Below are 20,811 nucleotides of genomic sequence, written 5' to 3' on the forward strand. Positions count from 1 at the left end.
TATATAATAAATGAACCAACAACCAGAGAGTCTGCATGGGACTGACCCAGGCACTCTGCATATGTTAGAAGTTGTGTGGCTTGGTCCCCTTGTGGGACTCCTAACAGTGGCAGCAGGGGCTCTCTAACTCTTTTTCTGGCTTTTGGAACCCTACTCCACATACTGGATTGCCTTGGCCAGCTGAATACAAGGGGAGGCGTTAGTCCTACTAGAACTTGATGTGCAATGTTTAGTTGATACCATGGGAGACCTGCCCTTTTCTGAACACAAAAACAGAGGCATGGTGGATTGGGGGAGGGGAACAGATGAGAGGTGGGGAGAAGGGGCTGGGAGGAGAGGAGGGAGGGGAAACTTCCACTGGGATGAAAATTTTTAAAAAGGAATGCATAAGGGAGGGAGGGGAACTGGGGCTATTATGTAAAATGAAAAATTAAAAACAAAAAGAATACATAGAATAAGGGCTGGGGCGTCACTCAGTGGGCAGAGAGCTTGGCTGGCATGCACAAAGCCCTGGGGTCCTTTCCAGCACCGCATAGACCAGAAGCTGCGGTGCCCACCTGTGATCCCAGCAGTTGGGAAGTGAAGGCAGGAGCCTCAAGAGTCCAGAGGTCATTGTCTGTCACATAGTGAGTCTCAGGCCAGTCGGGACTACATGAGACTCTTTCTCAAAAATAAACAAGCAGGGCGGTGGTGGCGCACACCTTTAATCCCAGCACTCAGGAGGCAGAGGCAGGAGAATCTGTGAGTTTGAAGCCAGCCTGATCTACAGAGTGAGTTCCAGGACAGCCAGGGTTACACAGAGAAGCTCTGTCTTGAAAAACCTAAATAAATAAATAAACAAATTTGAAATGATATAGAATGAGACTCAAAGGGTTTGCCTAAGTGAAAAGTTTGTCAGTCCTCAAAGGCTGTTCTGCCCTTTCTGAGGTTAAGTTCTTCCCCTAGAGGAGGACATGGAGGTTCAGAGCTGGGGAAGATGAGGCTTCATGGGGCACGGGGCACAGGAGGGCAGCAGTGTCCGGGAGCTGCCTTGGGGCTGGAGCGTATCAGGGCCAGCCTACCCTAGGCTTGCTCCTCTCTCCTCACTTCCTGGGTGGGGATGGATGGCCAGAGGGTGGCTCCTGGCACCTAGAGTTCAGGAATCTCAGGCATGTAATTCTGGGCCCAGATAGAGGAGGGGGCCTCCCTCCTAGGGGCAGGGAGTTAGGTGGTACCACAGTCTAGACATCAGCGCTGGGATGGGGGTGGCTTGAGGCCATGTGAAGGCCTATCCTAAATGTTCTCTTTCCCATAGTTCTGGAGCAGAGCCTATACAGGAGCCCACCTAGCCCCTCCCCGTGATGGGCTGGATGCACTGGGAGGGGGAAGGGGTGAATTCATATCTTCAGGTCTTTCCTGCTCTCCCGGCAGCCCAAGTAACCAGCAACTGTAGGCCAGAGGTGTTGGAGGTGGGGCGTAACAGGATCAGCCCTAGTTGATCCTGTAGGTAAGTGCCAGGCAGTCATGGGGCTCACTCGGAGTAAGAAGCCTCACCTTCGGCCCCTGCTCCTCCTGGTGCTGATATGGCTCTCCCAATGCCTGAGTCTGGGTGAGTGGAGCCCCCGAAATTGATGCCCTTGGACCTGGGGTACCTGGACCCCATTCCACCTCCTGAACTGGGAGAAGGGGTTAAGGGAGGTGAGGCGTACAGAGCTGACACGTCTGTCTTGCTTCTCACCTTTGTCCCCCATGGTTACAGACCTGATCCCCTACAAGCCACAGATAACAGCCTGGGACCTGGAAGGGAAGGTCACAGCCACCACTTTCTGTCTGGAACAGCCTCGGTGCGTCTTTGATGAGCATGCCTCAGCCAACGACACCATCTGGCTAGTGGTGGCTTTCAGCAATGGTGTGTGGTGAGGACCTGGGCCTTGGGGTGAGGAGCATAGGCTGAGAGGAGCCCTGGGGTTCTTGGAGGATGGCAATGTTGACTTTGTCTCCGGAGTCAGGGCTGGACAGCTTCTCCCCCCCTCCCCTTTGTTTTTTAAGGCAGGCTCTCCTGTAACCCAGAAGGAAGGCCTTAAATTTGTGATGTTGCGGCCTCCACCTTGCAGGTTCTGGAATGATGGGCATACACAGCCACACCCACACAGTTCATGTGGGACTGGGTTTGTGCATTGCTTGCCCTTTTGAGACACTGGTCACTCTAGGATAGTGGTTCTTCACCTTCCTAATGCTTCGACCCTTTAATAATACAGTTCTTCATGCTGTGGTGACCCCAACCATAACATTATTTCATTGCTACTTCATAGCTGTAATTTTGCTACTGTTATGAATCCTAATGTAAACATCTGATAGGCAGGGTATCTGACATTTGCCTCGTGTGAAAGGGTCACGACCCACATGTTGATATCTACTCTAAGATATCCATCCCATATGTCATGTCACCTGGAGAAATCAGGTCATGCCCTCTGCAGATCGAGTCTTGGAACAGAAGCAAGCAGCTGCTCTCTATTTCTTTAAAATAATTGTTTTACGCATGTGTCAGTCAGGGGTGTTCACATGGAATTCAGAGGTCAGTTTGGGGGAGTCAGTTCTCTCCTTCCACCATGTGGGTCCCGGGAGGACCAAACTCAGGTCATCAGGTTTGGCAGCAAGCAACTTTGTCACGGAGCCATCGCATCCTCCTGTATGCATGTACTTAACACAGCTACAGCCATAGCCCCTGCTCTTGCCCTTCTGACTCTTCTTCCTCCAGCCTCCAGGGACTTCCAGAACCCACAGACCCCTGCTAAGATCCCGACCTCCCCACAGCTGCTGACTGATGGCCACTATATGACATTACCCTTGTCCCTGGATCAGCTGCCCTGTGAAGATCTGACAGGGGGCAGTGGAGGTGTCCCTGTGCTTCGGGTGGGCAATGACTTCGGCTGTAACCAGGAGCCCTATTGCAACGCTCCCCTCCCGAGCCAGGGGCCTTTCAGGTGGGTTTTCAGGAGCCCCTGCCCTGGGATTGGAGGACAGTTCAGATCCTGCCCTTTCTGGGCCTTCTGGATGCTGGTCAGTCATAGCTGTTCCCCTGTGGTAGCTGTAGTTTACTTTCTTTGCATAGTGGGTCATCAAAAAGGCCTTTCCATAAACTGGTTATAGTGGCCGGGCAGTGGTGGCGCACGCCTTTAATCCTAGCACTCGGGAGGCAGAGGCAGGCAGATCTCTATGAATTCAAGACCAACTTGGTCTACAAGAGCTAGTTCCAGGACAGCCTCCAAAGCCACAGAGAAACCCTGTCTCGAAAGACCAAAAACAAAACAAAACAACAACAACAAAAAAAGTGGTTATAGTGATCCCAGCACTCTGGAGGCAGAGACAAAAGGATCATAGGTTCAAGGCAGCCACATTATGAGTTTTAGGCAAGCTGCTAGTAAGACTGTGTTAAAACAAAAGGTCATCAGGCTGGGGATGTAGCTCAGTTGCTAGTGTTTATTTTGTATGTATGAAGCCCTGGCTGCCATCCCAGTACAGCACCCTATGGGAGTCCCAGCACTCAAGGCAGCAGAGCCAGGAGTGTAAGTTATTCTCCACTGTATATTGAATTCCAGGCTAGTCTGGGCTACAAGGAAAATGAGAGTCCTTTCCAAATGTGTCCTAAGAGGGGAAAGTGGCTTTCAGGATGAGGCCACTGTTTCTGGTCATAAGCAGATCTGACAGAACCCATGGTGTAGACTTCCCAACCCATAGTGCTGATGAAGAAACTGAGACCTGTTGTGTTAGAGTTCAAATAAGGTTCTCTTCAGGGTTCATCATGAGATGAAGATCCCAGGAGAGACTCGGGAGATGGATCTCTGTCCGTCCAACTTCCCGGCTCCATTACCAATGCTGGCTTTCACCTTTTTTGAAGCTGCTACACTCCACCCCGTTCCCATCAGCCACCAGTGCTGTCTTCCCTCCATCTACTCTACTGGGCCCTCCATGTTCTCTTCTCAGAGCTTTCACTCCTGAAAGATAGCATTGCGCCAAGTCCTCCCCATCCCTGCTGTCCAGGCCCTCAAGGCTCGAAGCAGGCCCTGACCACACTCCTAGCCCCACTCCTATGCCTTTGCCAGGGCTCTTAATTTGAGGTCTGCCTTCTTGTCACGTGGGTGTCTCCCATAGGCTCCTGAGACTAATACTTCCATTTTGTTGTATAGACATTAACCCCAAGAGCTTCTGCATTCTAGGGGTACCTTACCACTGAGCCACACCCCCAGACCCTCACTGGGAGATTCTAGGCTAGTGCTGAATTCTCAACACTTTTTTTTTTACCTTTGATTTTGAGACAAGGTCTTGGAACATAGCCAGGCAGGCATTGAACTTAGGAATTCTCTTCCCTCAGCCTACAGAGCACCTGGAATGTTAGGCCTGTGCCACTATGCCCAGCTTGAGTCATTCGAGTCTTACTTTTGTCCCCATTGTTTTCCTGTCTCCAGCGTGAAGTTCCTTCTGATGGATGCCAGTGGCCCACCCAAGGCTGAGACAAAGTGGTCCAATCCCATTTATCTCCACCAAGGTAGTGCTGGGGTGAGGGATCAAAGACTGATTTAACTCCTACCTGAACTTCATGCTGTAGAGTGGGTCCTGGGTCAGATCCATCACAGTGGCATCAAACTTTTTTTTGGTTTTGTTTTCAGTACTAGACACTGAATCTTATGCATGCCAAGGAAGTACTCTACCACTGAGCCATGCATGACCCTAACTACTCACTGGGGGATTCTAGGCAGGGGCTCTACCACTGAGCCACACCCCAGCCCCTCACTGGGGATTCTAGGCAGAGGCTCTACCACTGAAGTGAATTCCCAGCCCTCTTTTTACTTTATATATTGAGATTGGGTCTGAGTTGCCCAAGCTGGCGTTGATTCTCCTCTGTAGCCCAGGATGGCCTGCACTTGAGATCCCTTCCTCATCCTCCCGGTAGCTGAGGTTACAGACATGCAGCACCAGTGCCATCTTATCTACCAACTCTTGCTTAGCTGCCCAGCCCCTGCCTCACAGCCCCAGGTCCTCTCTACTGCACACAGGAAGAAGGGCCCAAGGGTCATCTTCCTGTAGGGGCCAGGGTTGGGGCTGGGGTTTGCCTTAGAGACAGGCTTCCAAGGCAATTGGGGAGGGTGACAGATGACTGTCATCTGAAAGCAGGGACCAGCATGGCAACAAGGCGAGTCCTGAGATCTGCCTGCTGCATGTGGGCGGTGGTGGGGAACTGGAGGAAATAGTCTAAAAGGTGACTCCAGGGTAGAAGAGTTTGGAACAATGGCTGATCCAGGCTGGTGGAGATGGACAAGATGGGCAGGCTCAGGAGACTCTCAGCCAAGCCTTGAAGCACGATGAACTTGATTGGGGAGGGACAAACAGCCTTGGGGTGTATGGACACTCTCTGAATGATTCCTATGTGTGCAGGGAAGGCCCCCAGCTCCATTGACACATGGCCCGGTCGGCGGAGTGGCTGTATGATTGTCATAACTTCCATCCTGTCTGCGCTGGCTGGTCTCTTGCTCCTGGCTTTCCTGGCAGCCTCCACTGTGCGATTGTGAGTGATGACACCCTGAGGGCACCTTTTCCACTTGGAACCCCTCCCTGTCCCGGTGATCTCTAGATCCCACAAACCTCTCATGAATACAGGGTTGCTGAGCTGGCTGATGTTCTTCCAACCAGGTGGAGAGAATTTCTGCTCTGCCTGTTACCTAGGTGACAGGGTCCAGGGGGATGTGCCTTCTGCCGGGCCTCTTCCCTTGGCCTTTATCTTTTCTCCGTGAGACCCTGGAGTGTTTTGGTAACTGCCACTGGGGTAGATAGTAAGAATAGCTACCTGGAGGAGGTATGTCTCCAGCTGGCTCCGAAACAGAGGGAAGAGAGACCAGGGAGATGGTTTAGTAAGTGTAGGGTTCACTGCTCCAACAAGAACCCAAGTTCAGAGCCCCAGCACCCACATAAAATCCGGATGTGTTTGTGTGTGTCTGTAACCCAACCCAGTGGGAAGTGGCTCCCTAGAATCTGTGCCAGCCAGTCTTTAAGGGTTTCAGGTAAAGACCCTGTCTTAAAAAGACAAAGTTGTCAGGATGGCTCAGTGGGTAAAGTCACTTGCCACCAAGCCTAATGGCCTGAGTTTGATCTCTGCAACCCACATGATGGCAGGACTGAACTGACTCCTGAATGTTGTTCTCTGACCCCCCCACACACACACCGTAGCATGTGCAACCCTAACAGACAAAATTAAAAAAAAAAAAAAAAGATCAGGATAGGCTCCAAAGCTACACAGAGAAACCCTGTCTCGAAAAACCAAAAAAAAAAAAAAAAAAAAATCAAGTATAGAGCGATGGAGAAAGACACCTAACTCAACCACTAGCCTCCATAGGCACATGCATGTGCACACACGTACATGTGAACCCATGTGCACATGGGGTCAGGCCGAGGGTGAGTATCTGGGGAAGGGGACACAGCTGTCACATGGCTGCTGCTGTGTGGGGATGTAACGTGCCCCTCCTCTTCCTCTTCTGTCGTGTGCAGCTCCAGCCTGTGGTGGCCTGAGGAAGCCCCAGAGCAGCTACGCATTGGCTCCTTCATGGGCAAACGCTACATGACGCACCATATCCCCCCCAGCGAGGCTGCCACACTACCGGTGGGCTGTGAACCTAGCCTGGACCCTCTTCCCAGTCTCAGCCCGTAGCCTGGGGTCTGCAGCTTGGGCCTGGGGTGAGGGACAGAGAACCGGAACACAGGCCCTGGGGCGGGGCGGGGTGGGGGGGCATCTTGCATCTTCCCAGCCCCCATGGCTGCCTGGCTGTTTAGTCTTCCACTTCTGGTTCTGTCCCTCACTAGGCCTCTGCGTTTTGGGGAGGATCATGGTCAGGTTGGGTTCTGCTTAACTTGCTCAATGTAAGGCTGCAGGAGGTGGTTGGCCCACCCTGACCTCGACCAGACATCAGAGAACTGGGGAGGAGAGGGCTGCAAGGGCACAAAGCCGTGGTCCCCGCAGTTAGGGGCTGAAGTAGAAGGGTCATGTGCTCTAGGCTAGTCTGGGCTGTGGAGTAGGAGCCTGTGTCAGAACAAAACAAAACAAACAAGAGCCCCCCCCAACACACACACACACCTGCCCCAGAACGCCTTGCTCTGCTGCAGTTAGTAGGTTGGGCTGGGCCCCTGAGGCTTCCAGCCTGGTAGCCCTACCCAGCTACCAGGCTGGGCTGCATCTGCAGAAGTGCCTGTCCCAGCCCTCCACACACAGACAGATGGTCACCTGCTCATTCCCCATCATTTATCGCGCACCTGCTGTGTGCCACATACAGCGTTAGGCAGGGCCTCAGGCAAAGTCGGTTGTGACTTTGCTATGACTCTCGGGCTGATACCCATCCAGGTGTGGCATCTGTTACTGTTGAGGGGATGCCATGCTCTCAAATTGTCCTGGGGTCACACTCTCTCAGTTACCGCAGTGGGCTCCTTGGGACTGCATCAAAGCAAAAGCTCTGCAGGACAAAAGCCTGGGGTTCCTGCCGTCACCCCCCGGAGGCGCCCGTCCGCTGTACCCACGTGGCAACAGGACCCGCGCGTGCTCCTGTTAGCACACGCCTGTCAACCTCTCCATCCGGTGCCTGCACCATCCTCTCAGGGGGCGGGGAGCGGTGTTCCCAGCCGCAGCCAGCTCAAGCCCGCAGAGCTATCGGGTTCTCTCCCCGAGGCTCACCGACGTGCCTGCCCACACTGTCCAGCCACCCTGCCCCATGTCCTGCCGGGCCTATCTGATGAAGCTCTTTGGAAGTTAATAAATGTCACTGCGGCAGGGGTGACAGGAGCATGCAGCACGTGATCACGGCGTTCTCTCTTGTTGGTCCTTGGGTCGCCCGCTCACATTTCAGGATCAAGAGGCCACAGCGACTGTCCCTCCTGGCGCATGCTTCAGGGGCAGGCAGCGCCTTATCAAGCCAATAAGCGCTTGTCCCTGAGTGAGAGTCTCCTCCACCCACAGCGTCCCAAGCATTCAGGGAACCCCTGGGGCCGTAGATAGAACCTGCACACAGCCAAGTGCTCCTCCGCCAGCCAGAGAAACATCGAGCATGGAGCAACTGTAGGCCGGGATTGGAGAGGGTTAACCCCACTCCTACCCCGACCCAGCAGCTCGTCCCAGCCCCGTCCTGGTCTCCATGGATCACTGGTGTCTGCTGAATTAAAAGACGAAGGAAGGGCAGGTGCCACTGACCTGCCCTGAGTTGTTTCCACAGGGGAGGAGAGAAGCGGCTCTGACAAGTTGTCCTTACTCTGACCTCCACACCTGTGGCCTTTGTGCGCACCCCACCCACCATGCGCAACACAAGATAGTAACATATTTTAACTTTTAAGGTGAATGAGTTATCAGAAGGCTCAAGGATCAGCTAGACGTGGAAAGGGTCCCCGGACTTTCTGATCCTGGGGCCTGCCCTGGGGCTGGCTGTGCCGGGGTTTTGCACAGGCTGCGGTGATTCCCTCGGCCGCCACACGGGGGCGTGAGTATGCCATCGCAACCTCTACAAAGTAGAGGGAGGGAATGGAAGCAAAGTGGCAAGGGCAGACTTGGCCCACAGGTAGCGGTAGGGGGCGGTTAGGGCCCCAAGGCAGGAGGACTACTGTGATTTTGAGGCCGGCGCTGGGGAGATGGAAGCAGGAGGATCAAGATCATACGCAAAATTTGAGGCTCTGCCTCAAAAACAAAATCTCTCTCTCTCTCTCTCTCTCTCTCTCTCACACACACACACACACACACACACACACACACACGCGCGCGCGCGCGCGCGCGCGGGAGAAAATGGAGACCTTTGTGTACCAAAAATGGGTGTACTACCCCAGCGAGAATTCCAGCAGATTCTCAGATGATGGAGTTCTGGGTGTGTGTGCGCGGACGCTCGCATGTGTGTGTGAGTGTGTGTGTGTGTGTGTGTGTGTGTGTGTGTGTGTGTGTGTGTGTGTGTGCGCACGCGCACTGAAACAGGTCATATGTTAGCTCACGCTGGCCTTGAGCTCAGCATGCTCTTTTCTCAGTCACTAGAGTGACAGGTATACAGGGTATCTACCTAACGTTTAATTTTTTTTTCTTCTTTTTCTTCTCAATAGAAAATAACACAGCCTTCTTTTTTTTATTTCTTTTTGTTTATTTTGTGTTTTTGGTTTTTGGAGACAGGGTTTCTCTGTGGCTTTAGAGGCTGTCCTGGAACTCACTCTTTAGACTAGGCTGGCCTCGAACTCACAGAGATCCTCCTGCCTCTGCCTCCCAAGTGCTGGGACTAAAAGCGTGTGCCTCCACCGCCTGGCTCACAGCCTTCCTTTAAAAAAAATTGGTGTGTGTGGGGGAGCGGTGGTGGTGGCGCACGCCTTTAATCCCAGCACTCAGGAGGCAGAGGCAGGCAGATCTCTGTGAGTTCGAGGCCAGCCTGGTCTACAGAGTGAGTTCCAGGGCAGCCAGACAAATCCTGTCTCTAAATAAATAAATAAATAAATAGTTTTGTGTGTATGAGTGTTGTGCCTGCATGTATGTGTGTCCACCACACTCATGCCTGGTGGTCACAGAGGTCAGAAGAGGGCGTTGATTCCTTGGAACTGAAGTTACAGGCAGTTGTGACCACTTGCTGGGAAGTGAACCAGGGACCTCTGCAAGAACAGCCAGTGCTCTTGACCCCTGAGCCACTGCTCCAGCCCAGAGACCTGTCTTTCATCATTGGTCTAGTTTCATGCATGCATTGCCAACGACCCTAGGGGAATTTTCATGCCTAGCCACCTGAATCTTTCCAACGTCAACAGAGATCCCGGGACAGGGCTCCTTACTTGGGTGAAGGAGCTTGCTACCAAGTCTGTCACCTGAGTTTGATCACCAGGCCCTACATGGTAGAATTCGAGAACTAACTCCCAAAAGTTGTGTCCTCTGAACTCTGAAAACGTACACACAAAATAAATCACTAAATTTCATGTTTTAAAAATATACCAGCATATAAAATAAACCAATAGCTTTTCTTCACAGACAACTACCTCCCCACTCCCTCCCTTTTGTTCTGGAGTCTCAAGTCAGTAGAAAGATGGCAGGCAGGGAGTTAAGCATACGCTAGTTTCCTGTGGCTCTTCCCTTCTCCCTAGTCCCTTCCGAGTAAGGGGCAAGAAAATAGAGAGCCTTAAAAGCAAGCAGAGTCACAGCACAGCACACACAGCACACCACACCACACACAGCACACACAGCACACTGGCACACCACACCACACACAGCACACACAGCACACTGGCACACCACACCACAGCACACCACACACAGCACTCTGGCACACCACACCACAGCACACCACAGCACACCACACACAGCACACACACCACACACAGCACACACACCACACCACACCACAGCACAGCACACACACCACACACACCACACACACCACACACACCACACACACCACACCACACCACACCACACCACACACAGCACACACACCACACACACCACACCACACCACACCACACACACCACACCACACCACACCACACCAGAGCACAACAGCACACACAGCACCCTGGCACACCACACCACACCACAGCACACACAGCACACACAGCACAGCACACACACCACACACACCACACACACACACACACAGTACAGCATACACAGCACAGCACACACAGCACACACACCACAGCACACCACAGCACAGCACAGCACACACAGCACACACAGCACACCACAGCACAGCACAGCACAGCACACACAGCACACACACCACAGCACACACAGCACACACAGCACAGCACACACAGCACACACAGCACAGCACACACAGCACACACAGCACACACAGCACAGCACAGCACACCACAGCACACACAGCACACCACAGCACAGCACAGCACACCACAGCACACACACCACAGCACAGCACAGCACACACAGCACACACAGCACACACACCACAGCACAGCACAGCACACACAGCACACACACCACAGCACACACAGCACACACAGCACAGCACACACAGCACACACAGCACAGCACACACAGCACACACAGCACACACAGCATACCACAGCACACACAGCACACACAGCACAGCACACCACAGCACACACAGCACACACAGCACACCACAGCATGCCACAGCACACACAGCACACAACAGCACACACAGCACAGCACACCACAGCACACACAGCACACACAGCACACACAGCACAGCACAGCACACCACAGCACACCACAGCACTTGCAAAACCCATGGCATGTAGCACTTGCCGTCCTTGGAGCATAGCAGGATAGCTCAGCCTGTAAAGACACTCGCCACCAAAGCTGGGAAGCCTGAACTTGATCCTGGGTACCCACATAAAGATGAAAAGAGAGAGGGAGCTCCACAGAGTTGGCCTCTGACCCACAGCCTCCCTCCCACAGAATGACAGTGATCTGAAAGGTGAGGATGCTGGAGAGCTGGCTCAGCAGGAAAGAGTGTTTACAGTTCTTCCAAGAGGACCCAAGTTAGGTTCCCAGCACCGCACAGCTCACAACTGCCTGTAACTCCAGCTCCAGGGGATCCAGTCCTCCAAAGGTATCTTTGGGTGCCCACAAGCACTTGCACACACATACATGTACACACATATGCACACGTGTGCACACATATAAGTAAAATTTTTAAAAATGGAGTGTCATGTGATGGCCTACACTTTTAATCCCAGCACACAGGAGGTAGAGGCAGAGACAGGTAGATGAGTTCAAGGCTGGCCTGGTCTACACAGCAAGTTTCAGGGCAGCCACAGTGACCTGGTGAGATCCTGTCTAAAAAAATAAATAAATAAATATTGGCGGGCTGGAGAGATGGCTCAGAGGTTAAGAGCACTGACTGCTCTTCCAGAGGTTCTGAGTTCAATTCCCAGCAACCACATGATGGCTCACAACCATCTGTTATGAGATCTGGTGCCTGCTTCCATATACATGGAAGCAGAATGTTGTATAATAAACAAATAAATAAATAAATAAATATTTTTAAATTTTTTTTTAAAAATTAATTAATTAATTAATTAAAACTGGCCTTGAAAGCACAGCTCATCTTCACAGCCACATGGCTGTTCCAGGGACACCTTCCCCAGCCCTGTGAGAACTTTGACACCGCAGTGGAATGAACTGAACTGCCAAAGGAATGAATGCAGTTCGAGAGCTGTGGAGGACATGGATAGCCACAATGCTGACAGCTCCCTCTCAGCCATGAGAATATTGTTTTAACAGCCAGTCAACGGCACAAGGGTGTTGGCAAATTGCTAATGTTTCCTGATTGTGGATTCCCACCTCAGGTCATCTAGAGGCCACTGTGGGAAACCACCCAGTGGTAACATCCTGCCCTAGGCGATGACAGCTGAATGGCCCTGCCCAACAGGTACCTGCTGTGTGGGCCCCTTCAAACCCTGGCAGGACATTCTGTCCAGAGTTCTACACACCAGCAACACCAGACGGTCCCCAGCACTGTGGGGACCAATCTTGGGATGAGTCTTTAGGTCTCTAGTGCCAACCGTTTTGTGAAGAGGGTTTTTGGTTTGTTTGTTTGTTTTGTTTGAGACAACATCTCACTATGTAGCCCTGATGACCTGGAACTTGTTATGTAGACCTTGAACTCACAGATGCCTGAATGCCACTGCTTCCTGAATGTGAGGATTTTGTTCCCTTCTTTTTGAGACAGGGTCTTGCTATGGAATCCAGGCTGGCATCCAACTTGTGATTTTCCTGGCTCCACCTCCCAAGTGTTAGGATTATAAGTGTAAGTCACCACACCCAGTGGGAAGAATTTTATGTTTTTATCATTACCCTATTGTGGTGTGTGCTAGGCAGGGGCTCTACCCCTGAGCCACACCCCAACCCCTCACTGGGGGAGTCTAGTGGTGCCCTAACCACTGAGTAACACCTCCAACCCTTAGTTCTAGGCAGTGGCTTTACTACTGTCTCTAGTGCCTAGAACTTTTTATTAAATGGCATTTTTTTTGATGATCCCTGAGGACACTATATATGGAAGCACTATGACACCCACTGGCCCATAACTTCATGGCTCATCAGTCAGAAACAAGTTCTTTGTGAGAAAGGACAAACATCCAGGACTAAGGGGTATGACTGCACTGTGACTCATCAGTGAGCAGCCCGTAGCTGTTAGAACATGTTAGAACGTAGTCTCATGCAGCTCCCTCACCTTCTCATCTGTCAGTAAAGGCAATTGCTGCCGAGCCCCAGGACACAAATCCAGTCCCCAGAACCCACATGAGGAATAAGGGAGGGAGGGGGAGGGAGGGAGGGAGGGAGGGAGGGAGGGAGGGGGTGGGAGGGAGGAGGGAGGGAGGGAGGGACAGCATGTGGATATGTGATATGGATGAGGGTTTAGAGGTCAGAAGTCAGAGGTCAGAGGTCAGACGGGTACAGATAGAAGAGCCAGAGCTACTGAATCCCATCCCTGACCCTGACCCTCCCTTCCATGCCCCCTTATTGGCTCAGCCTAGAGGTCACTGAGTCCTGGGAGAGCCCTGGGAGCAAGACAGGAGCCACAGCCCGCTCTGTGTCTCAGTTCCTGTGTTAGCCCCACCCGGAAGCTCTGCCCATCTTTCCTGCCTTCAGTTTTTCCCTCTGCAAGGTGAACACTTATTTAACCCAGAAGATGTCCAGGCCCTTTGGCATCTCCTGTTACACTCTTGGCATCCTGAAACTCCACTCCTTGTGAGAGACACAGGCCAGAGGACCCAAGAGAAAGAAAAGAATGTGTTGCCCTGACAACCATTCTTCTGCCTGGCTTCCCTCCAATGAGGGACCTAGAGGAATCTCACATTAATCACCCAGGCCTCCCTTCCCCTCTCTAGCCCTCTCGCCCTATGCTCCTTAACGCAAATAGCCCAAGTTTCTCAAAGTGTTTCATGAAGCCTCTGGGCTTAGCCTGGCCCCCTCCTAAGCCACAGGGCCAGGGCGGTGGAAGAGCCCCTGGGAGTAGTGGGGAGGGGACTGGTCCTCCAGACGCTTCTGGCACCTTTTCCTGGCTTCTCCACTAGACACAGCTGAAACTGGCCTAGAGATCCCAGAGCTGAGCGCCATGAGAGGGAACACAGGAGCAGTAGTGGGAGCCCATGGGAGGCGCCTGACCCAGAGTGGGGGTTTCAGTGTGGAAGGAGGAGAGTGGGGTGAAGAGTCACTGCTGACTCTGTGAGGTGCTCAACCAGTGGAAAGAGGAAGGAACACAAAAGCACCAGTCAAGAAAGGAAGGCATCGGGTCTGGAGAGACAGATCAGTCGTTAAGAGCACCAACAACTCTTGCTGAGGATCCAAGTTCGATTCCCAACCACACATGTGGTGGCTTACAACTGTAACTCCAGCCTCATGAGGATCTGATGCCTCCAAAAGCACCTGCATTCAGGTGCACATACCCCCTCTCCCAACACACACACCTAACACACACACATAATAAAAGGCAAATAAAAATCCTGAGAAAAAGTTTTAAAGAAGATGGGAGAGAGAGCCTGGGACAAGGCATGGACAGCCCCAAGGCTACCCCAAGTATCTGGGCAAGGTGTGGTCTTCCATATGAGTTGGGGCTGTTCAGGTTAAGGATGAAGCAATAAAAAGCAGGAAGACAAACTGGGCTTGGAGGTCAGACTTGTAATCTCAGCACTCGGGAGGCCGAGGCAAGAGTTTGAGGCTAGCCTGAGCTACAGTAGAAGAGTCTGATTCTTGTTGTCATCATTGTTGCTTGTTTTAATTTATCATCTTTTGGGATGAGGGCACAGCTCAACAGCATCCGACTAGAATCTGCAAGTGAAGGGCTGGGATGTTGCTCAGATGTAGAACTCTTGTTTGGAATCCCCCAGTGAGGGGCTGGGGTGTGGCTGAGCGGTAGAGCCCCTGCCTAGAATCCCCCAGTGAGGGGCTGGGGTATGGCTCAGTGGTAGAGCCCCTGCCTAGAATCCCCCAGTGAGGGGCTGGGGTGTGTCTCAGTGGTAGAGCCCCTGCCTCTGCCTCCCGAGTGCTGGGATTAAGATGTGTGCCACCACTGCCCAGCTGTTACAAAATCTTTTTTGTAGATATAATTTATTTGTATTTTCTGTGCATTTTATGTACATTGCCTGCATGTATGTTTGTGTGAGAGTGTTGGATCCCCTGGAATAGGTGTTAACAGACAGTTGTGAGCTGTCATGTAGATGCTGGGAATTGAACCTGGGTCCTCTGGAAGAGCATCCAGTGCTCTTAACCACTGAGCCATCTCTCCAGCCCCTATAACAAACAATGTTAAAGACAACGTGTGATGTGATGTTACTGAAATCTTCCCCTACTAAAAGAAAGACTTTATTTTTCTTTGTATATTTTAAGGAAAGAACTTAATTTTCAAAAAAAATTTGTTGCTTTTATTTGTGTGAGCGTTGTGCCTGCATGTATGTCTGTGTGTCCCATGCACTCCTGGTGCCTGTGGAGTCAGGAGAGAGCACTGGACGCACTGGAGTTACAGACATCTGTGAAACATCACATGGATGCTGGGAACTAACCTGGATCCTCTGGAAGAGCAATGGGGGTTCTTAACTGCTGAGCCATGTCTCCAACCCCTTTTTTTGTATTTTGGAGGTAAGCATCTCAGGCTAGCCTGGAATTTCCAGTGTAGTGCAAGATGGCCTCACCCTGGGAGAGAGAGTACAGGCTTGTGCCACCATGCCTGGTTTTCTGTTGGTTTAGATGTTTTATTTTATTTTTTGCTTTGATTATATTTGCCATGCTGGAGGTAGAACCCAAAGCCCTGTACATGCTAGGTAAGAACTCTACAACTGAACTACATCCCAGCCCCTCACTGGGGAATTCTAGGCAGATGCTTCCTAGTTTATGGTGGCAGATGCAGGAAACTCTCATAGGACTTTGGAGGTAGCAAGCTGCCTGTCATAAGAGACACACAGCACAATTGGTAGGGGTTGAGACACCTTGTAGTAGGAAGACTCAGAACCAGGTGAGTTGAAGGGCTCTGGAGCATCTCCCACTGGATAAGGGCTTGGGGTGGGGGGCACCAGTACTCTATGCTTTCTCTCTCGGCCCAAACAAAGCCCTGAGCCCTCTCTCTTCAGAGGACATGAAGCCAGCCTGATCAACCCTTGGAGGCACAGTTTCCCTGTGTACCTCCTCAGACTGTGGGTGTGTCGGTTGCCATGGAGCTGAGACTTTGTTTGGTGACCCAGAGTTGGGTGAGTCTTTGGAACTCTCTTTGACTTGTATGAGGAGATAGCAAGTGAGGAGCCCCACCTATCTTATGAGTCACCCCAAAGGTACACAGCAAGGAAAGTCGAAAGGGGTAGAGTATTCCCTGGGGCTTGGTATGGCTACCACCTGGCCCCTTTGGGGCTCCAGGACCCATTCCCTTCATGCCAGTTCTCACTGGTGCCAGGCACTTCTAGGACCCAGAAGGGAGGAAGCCATGCCATACTGGCCATACACCTGATGTTGCAAAATAAAATGGCAGTCCCAGGCCACAGTCAGACAACTGAGCAGAGAACTTTGCATATTATCAGTTTTTGGACAAATCTATTCGACACATCATAGACACAGCACAAACCTGGTGGAGCTAAACAGGCTGACCCCTGCCCTCAGTTTAATGGAGAAAGAGGCAACTGCCATGTTCTGACTTAAATCTGAAAAGTCCCCCAGAGGCTCATGCCTTGGGTACTTGGTCCCCAGCTAGCAGCACTGTTTTAGAATGTAGTGGAGGTGGTGGGGTCTGGTTGCAGAAATAGGTCCTAGAGGTGGTTCTCCAAAGGTTATCCCGAGCTTTCTGCCTCCTGGTTCATCATGATGTGAACAACCTTACCACATACTCCCACTGCCATGACCTGAGTGAGCATCATGCCCAGCGGGAGGAGAGAACTGACTCCAGAGTTGTCCTCTGAACTTGACATAAGCACACACACACACAGTAAAAATCTTAAAGTCAGATACAGGTGTGTGCATCTGTAATGCCACCAGTTCTATGCTGAAATGGGAACAGGAGGATCACCCAGAAAGTTCATGAGCCAGCCAGCCTGGAGTATGACACAACACAGCAACAGAAACAAGAAAGACCCTGCCCCAACAAGGTGGAGTAGAAAGTTGTCCTCTGACTGCCACAGAGAAGCTATGGCATGCACACAAGTTACACACGTTACACATACACGTGCACAAAGATAAATAATTAATAAATGCACAATCAGAAAAAAGAAATGGGGCTGGAGAGATTTCTGCTCTTCCAGAGGGCCTGAGTGCAATTCCCAGCACCACAACCATTTGTGATGGGATCAGATTCCTCCTTCGGGTGTGGATGAAGACAGAGCACTCATATACATAAAATACATGAATAAATTTTATTTTAAAAAGACAGGAGAAAAAAGACTGTAGACTTTTAAAAAGGGGGAAAGGTGTTTATTACTTCAAGTTTTCAGTTCTGGGCTCATTTGTTATGCCACCATAGGTAGCTGATACAAAGGTCTCTACCATACTAGTTAGAGCAGATGCCTGGGGCAGGAGGCAGGAGGCAGGAGTGGAATGGAGATGGGAACACGAAGAGAAATAAATGAATCGTTTGCCTTAGACACGGAAGGGGAGCGAGCAGCAGCCTGCCTGGGTGTGGGGAGAGCATGCTGCTGCCTAGAGTCACGGTTGACCCACCATGAGGGTGCAGGAGTTATCCTCCCTGTGGGAGCCACCCTTTCCTCTGTCTGATAGCATTAATCGTGAGGCCGACCCTGCCCAGTTCTGGGGACTTGAGACAGGATGAGCAAGAACATGCTTTTTCGAGGAACACCCTTTTCACCCTGCTTTATTTGATTTTTTTAGGCATATGTACTGTAGCCCAGGCTGGCTATGTAGCTGAGGCTGACCTTGAACTCCCGATCCCCCTGCTTCCACCACCCCAGTGATGGAATTATAGGTGTGAGGCCCTAACTGTACCTGGGTTCTTTCTGGTGACTGCTTTCAACTTCCATTTGAGAGAGAGAAAGCGAGAATATGTATGCATGTATGTATGTATGCATGTATACACACACATACACCCATATATTTGTGATGCTGGGGAAGGAACTCAAAGCCATATACATGCCAGGAAAGAATTCTATCATTATCATTGAGCTATATCTCAGCCTCTATCTATCTGTCTGTCTGTCTGTCTGTCTGTCTGTCTGTCTGTCTGTCTATCATCTTTCTCATACATATCTCACACATACATAGAGATATAGAAACATTATCAGTGTGGGTATACACTGTGGCTTGCTAGCTGTGGTGGCTGGAGCTCTCCTGTAATCCCAGCACTCATGATGGAAGATCAGGAGTTCAGGGTCATCCTTGGCTATATACTCAGTCTGAGGCCATCTTAGAGACTCTATCTGAAAGGGGGGAGGGGGATGGAGGGAGGGAAGGAGAGAGGCACAGAGAGAGAGACAGAGACAGAGACACACACAGAGAGAGAGAGACAGAGACAGAGACAGAGACAGACACACACACACAAACACACACACACACACACACACACAGAGAGAGAGAGAGAGAGAGAGAGGAGAGAGAGACAGAGACAGACACACACACACACAAACACACAGAGAGAGAGAGAGAGAGAGGAGAGAGAGAGAGAGACAGAGACAGACAGACAGACACACACACACAAACACACAGAGAGAGAGAGAGAGAGAGAGAGAGAGAGAGAGAGAGGAGAGAGAGAGAGACAGAGACAGATACACACACACAAACACACACACACAGAGAGAGAGAGAGAGAGAGAGAGAGAGCGTGTGTGTGTGTGTGTGTGTGTGTGTGTGTGTGTGTGTGTGTGTCCCAGGGCTAACATTTGCTGAGACCACCTCAAGGTTTTGCCTGTCAGTTTAGGTGATCTTGATCTGTGTCCCTTGTCTAGAAGATAAAGGGGCTCCCTCACTCATGAGGGAGTAAGGTGTCCTAGTGGCAAGATACAGAACAGGCAAGGCAGGATTTTTATGGGACAGCCTATGCCCAGAGCTGCCTGCTCCATTCTTGGCTCCTCCCAGTCCAGGCCCTCTTGGAGTAGGGTGCAGGGGTCCTGACTAGTCTCGCTCTATGGGCTCAGCCCCGAACCTGTCCAACCAGTTGTATGGGAGGAGAAGGCACCCTCAAAGTGGGAGCAGCCCAGCCCAGACAGAGCAGCTGGGGCTGCACTTCAGATGGTCCTTGGAAGAAGGACAGCATCCCAGCCATGGAGCTCCACGAGATACAGTCTTCACTGCTGATGTCACTGCTGCTGCTGGTGATTCGTGCCCAGTCTGGGGCAGGTCTGGGTGAGTGAGGCTGGGGAGTGGGGGTACCCCGACATACTTGGCCCCCTGTAGGATGGAACACTGCCTTTGGATCTCCAGGCACCTCCAGTGCCCCTCCCTTGGTTGTGGACTGGGTGCCTGGGTGTGTCAAGGCACTCAGCCCAGCTCACACAGTTACGGATTGACGCCTATCCCTCAACCCCCAGAATGAAGAGCAAGAACACTGCTGCTCTCCTCTTGTGGATTCTCACGCCTATATTTTTACCAGTGGCTCCTTAGTAACTCCTTACCTCCATAACCCCTCTTCCCTCAAATTAAGCAACTGTTAACTACCTACTGTATACAGAATACCCTAGTCTTCTATGGTAGGACGGGGCTTTGTTTTTACTTGTTTGTTTAATGTGTATGTGTGTCAGCGTGTGTGTGTGTGTGTGTGTGTGTGTGTCAGCGTGTGTGTGTGGGGGGGGGGAATTGGTGAGTGTATGTTGTGATGTAAGTGTGGAGGTCAGAGGGCAGCTTTCAGAAGCCAATTGATAGATCCTGGGTGCAGAACTCAGCATTCAGGCCGGGTGAATCTCTGTGAGTTCTAGGACAGCCAGGGATACACAGAGAAGCCCTGCCTCCAAACAAACAAACGTTGTGTATACGGCTGTGTTGTCCACAGTGCATTGTGGGGCTCAGAGGATCACCTGGGGTGTCAGTTTCCAGGGACCTGCCTGTCTCCACAATAGCTGGGATGACAGATGTATGTCATCACACTTGGCTGTTTATGTGTGTGCTGGGGATTAGAACTCAGGTTCTCAAGCTTGCAAGGCAGTCACTTTCCCACTGAGTCACCTCCTCAGCCCTGGACTGATAAGAGATTTGTAGGACAGCCCACGTCATCCTGCTTATTGTCCCAGTGTTAGGGGTTTGGAGTTGGAGGCATACTGTGGTTTTGGTCCTGGGCAGGGGAGCACTCAGGGAGGATTTCGGGGAGGGCATAGCTTCTCCCATGAGCAGCAAGCTGGACAAAGCTGTGATGCTCCCTTGGGGTCCCCTGTAGCATATGAAACTGAATAGATAGCTCTGAGAAGGGAACAAAAGGGATTCAGGTGGAAAGGCTAGGCATTGGGCATGTGGCCGTGATGGTGTTGGTCATGTGACCACTGTGAGGATGGAAGGTGGCAAAAAATTCACAAAAGAGCAAGCAATGTCTTTGAATGAGCTAGCTGTGTTCCAAGGTGATCCTCTGAGCCCCACAATGCACTGGGAACACAACACAGGGAACATTTGTGTGCCTCCCCTGCTGCCCCTTTCATGCAGGTCACCTCTCTGTCTGTCTGTCTCTTTCTGTGTGCACACGAGTACACACACACGTGCACATGAGGGTACAGGTATGTGGCTCTGTAGGGTGTGTATAGGTCAGCAGATGACCACGGGTCCTGCTATTCAGGGTCTTTCCGCCTTCTCTTTGAGACAGGGTCTCTCATTGGCCAGGAACTTTGCCATGTGGGCCAGGCCAGTCTCCCCATCAGTTCAGGGAATTCTCTTGTGCCTGTGGCCCATCTC

General features: G+C 51.5%; 2 protein-coding genes across 2 annotated transcripts in view; both read left to right on the forward strand.

The window, feature by feature from the left end:
- The first annotated feature begins 1,503 nt into the window (after positions 1–1,503).
- Upk3b (uroplakin 3B) lies at positions 1,504–6,679 on the forward strand. The gene is made up of 6 exons (XM_027416203.2): positions 1,504–1,588; positions 1,739–1,888; positions 2,738–2,963; positions 4,446–4,525; positions 5,413–5,542; positions 6,520–6,679. Exons 1-6 carry the CDS (start codon positions 1,504–1,506, stop codon positions 6,677–6,679), a joined length of 831 nt encoding a protein of 276 aa, XP_027272004.1.
- A 5,676-nt stretch (positions 6,680–12,355) lies between these two features.
- Positions 12,356–20,811, forward strand: part of LOC100765519 (uroplakin-3b-like protein 1) — a 14,936-nt gene continuing 6,480 nt past the window's right edge. Inside the window, exons 1-3 of the mRNA XM_027416285.2 lie at positions 12,356–12,383; positions 14,029–14,179; positions 19,094–19,281. Coding sequence (XP_027272086.2) covers positions 12,356–12,383; positions 14,029–14,179; positions 19,094–19,281 — 367 coding nt within the window. The remainder of the gene's footprint in view (positions 12,384–14,028; positions 14,180–19,093; positions 19,282–20,811) is intronic.

This window comes from Cricetulus griseus, chromosome 4, assembly GCF_003668045.3.
Source record: "Cricetulus griseus strain 17A/GY chromosome 4, alternate assembly CriGri-PICRH-1.0, whole genome shotgun sequence".
NCBI classification, from domain to species: domain Eukaryota; kingdom Metazoa; phylum Chordata; class Mammalia; order Rodentia; family Cricetidae; genus Cricetulus; species Cricetulus griseus.

What these genes read in the sequence shown, in the direction of transcription:
- Upk3b (XM_027416203.2), top strand. Translation starts at nt 1,504, where the DNA reads ATGGGGCTCACTCGGAGTAAGAAGCCTCACCTTCGGCCCCTGCTCCTC. An exon ending in AGTGGTGGCTTTCAGCAATG is followed by an intron (nt 1,889 to 2,737) that starts GTGTGTGGTGAG and finishes TTCTTCCTCCAG; the next exon opens with CCTCCAGGGACTTCCAGAAC. An exon ending in CCGAGCCAGGGGCCTTTCAG is followed by an intron (nt 2,964 to 4,445) that starts GTGGGTTTTCAG and finishes TCCTGTCTCCAG; the next exon opens with CGTGAAGTTCCTTCTGATGG.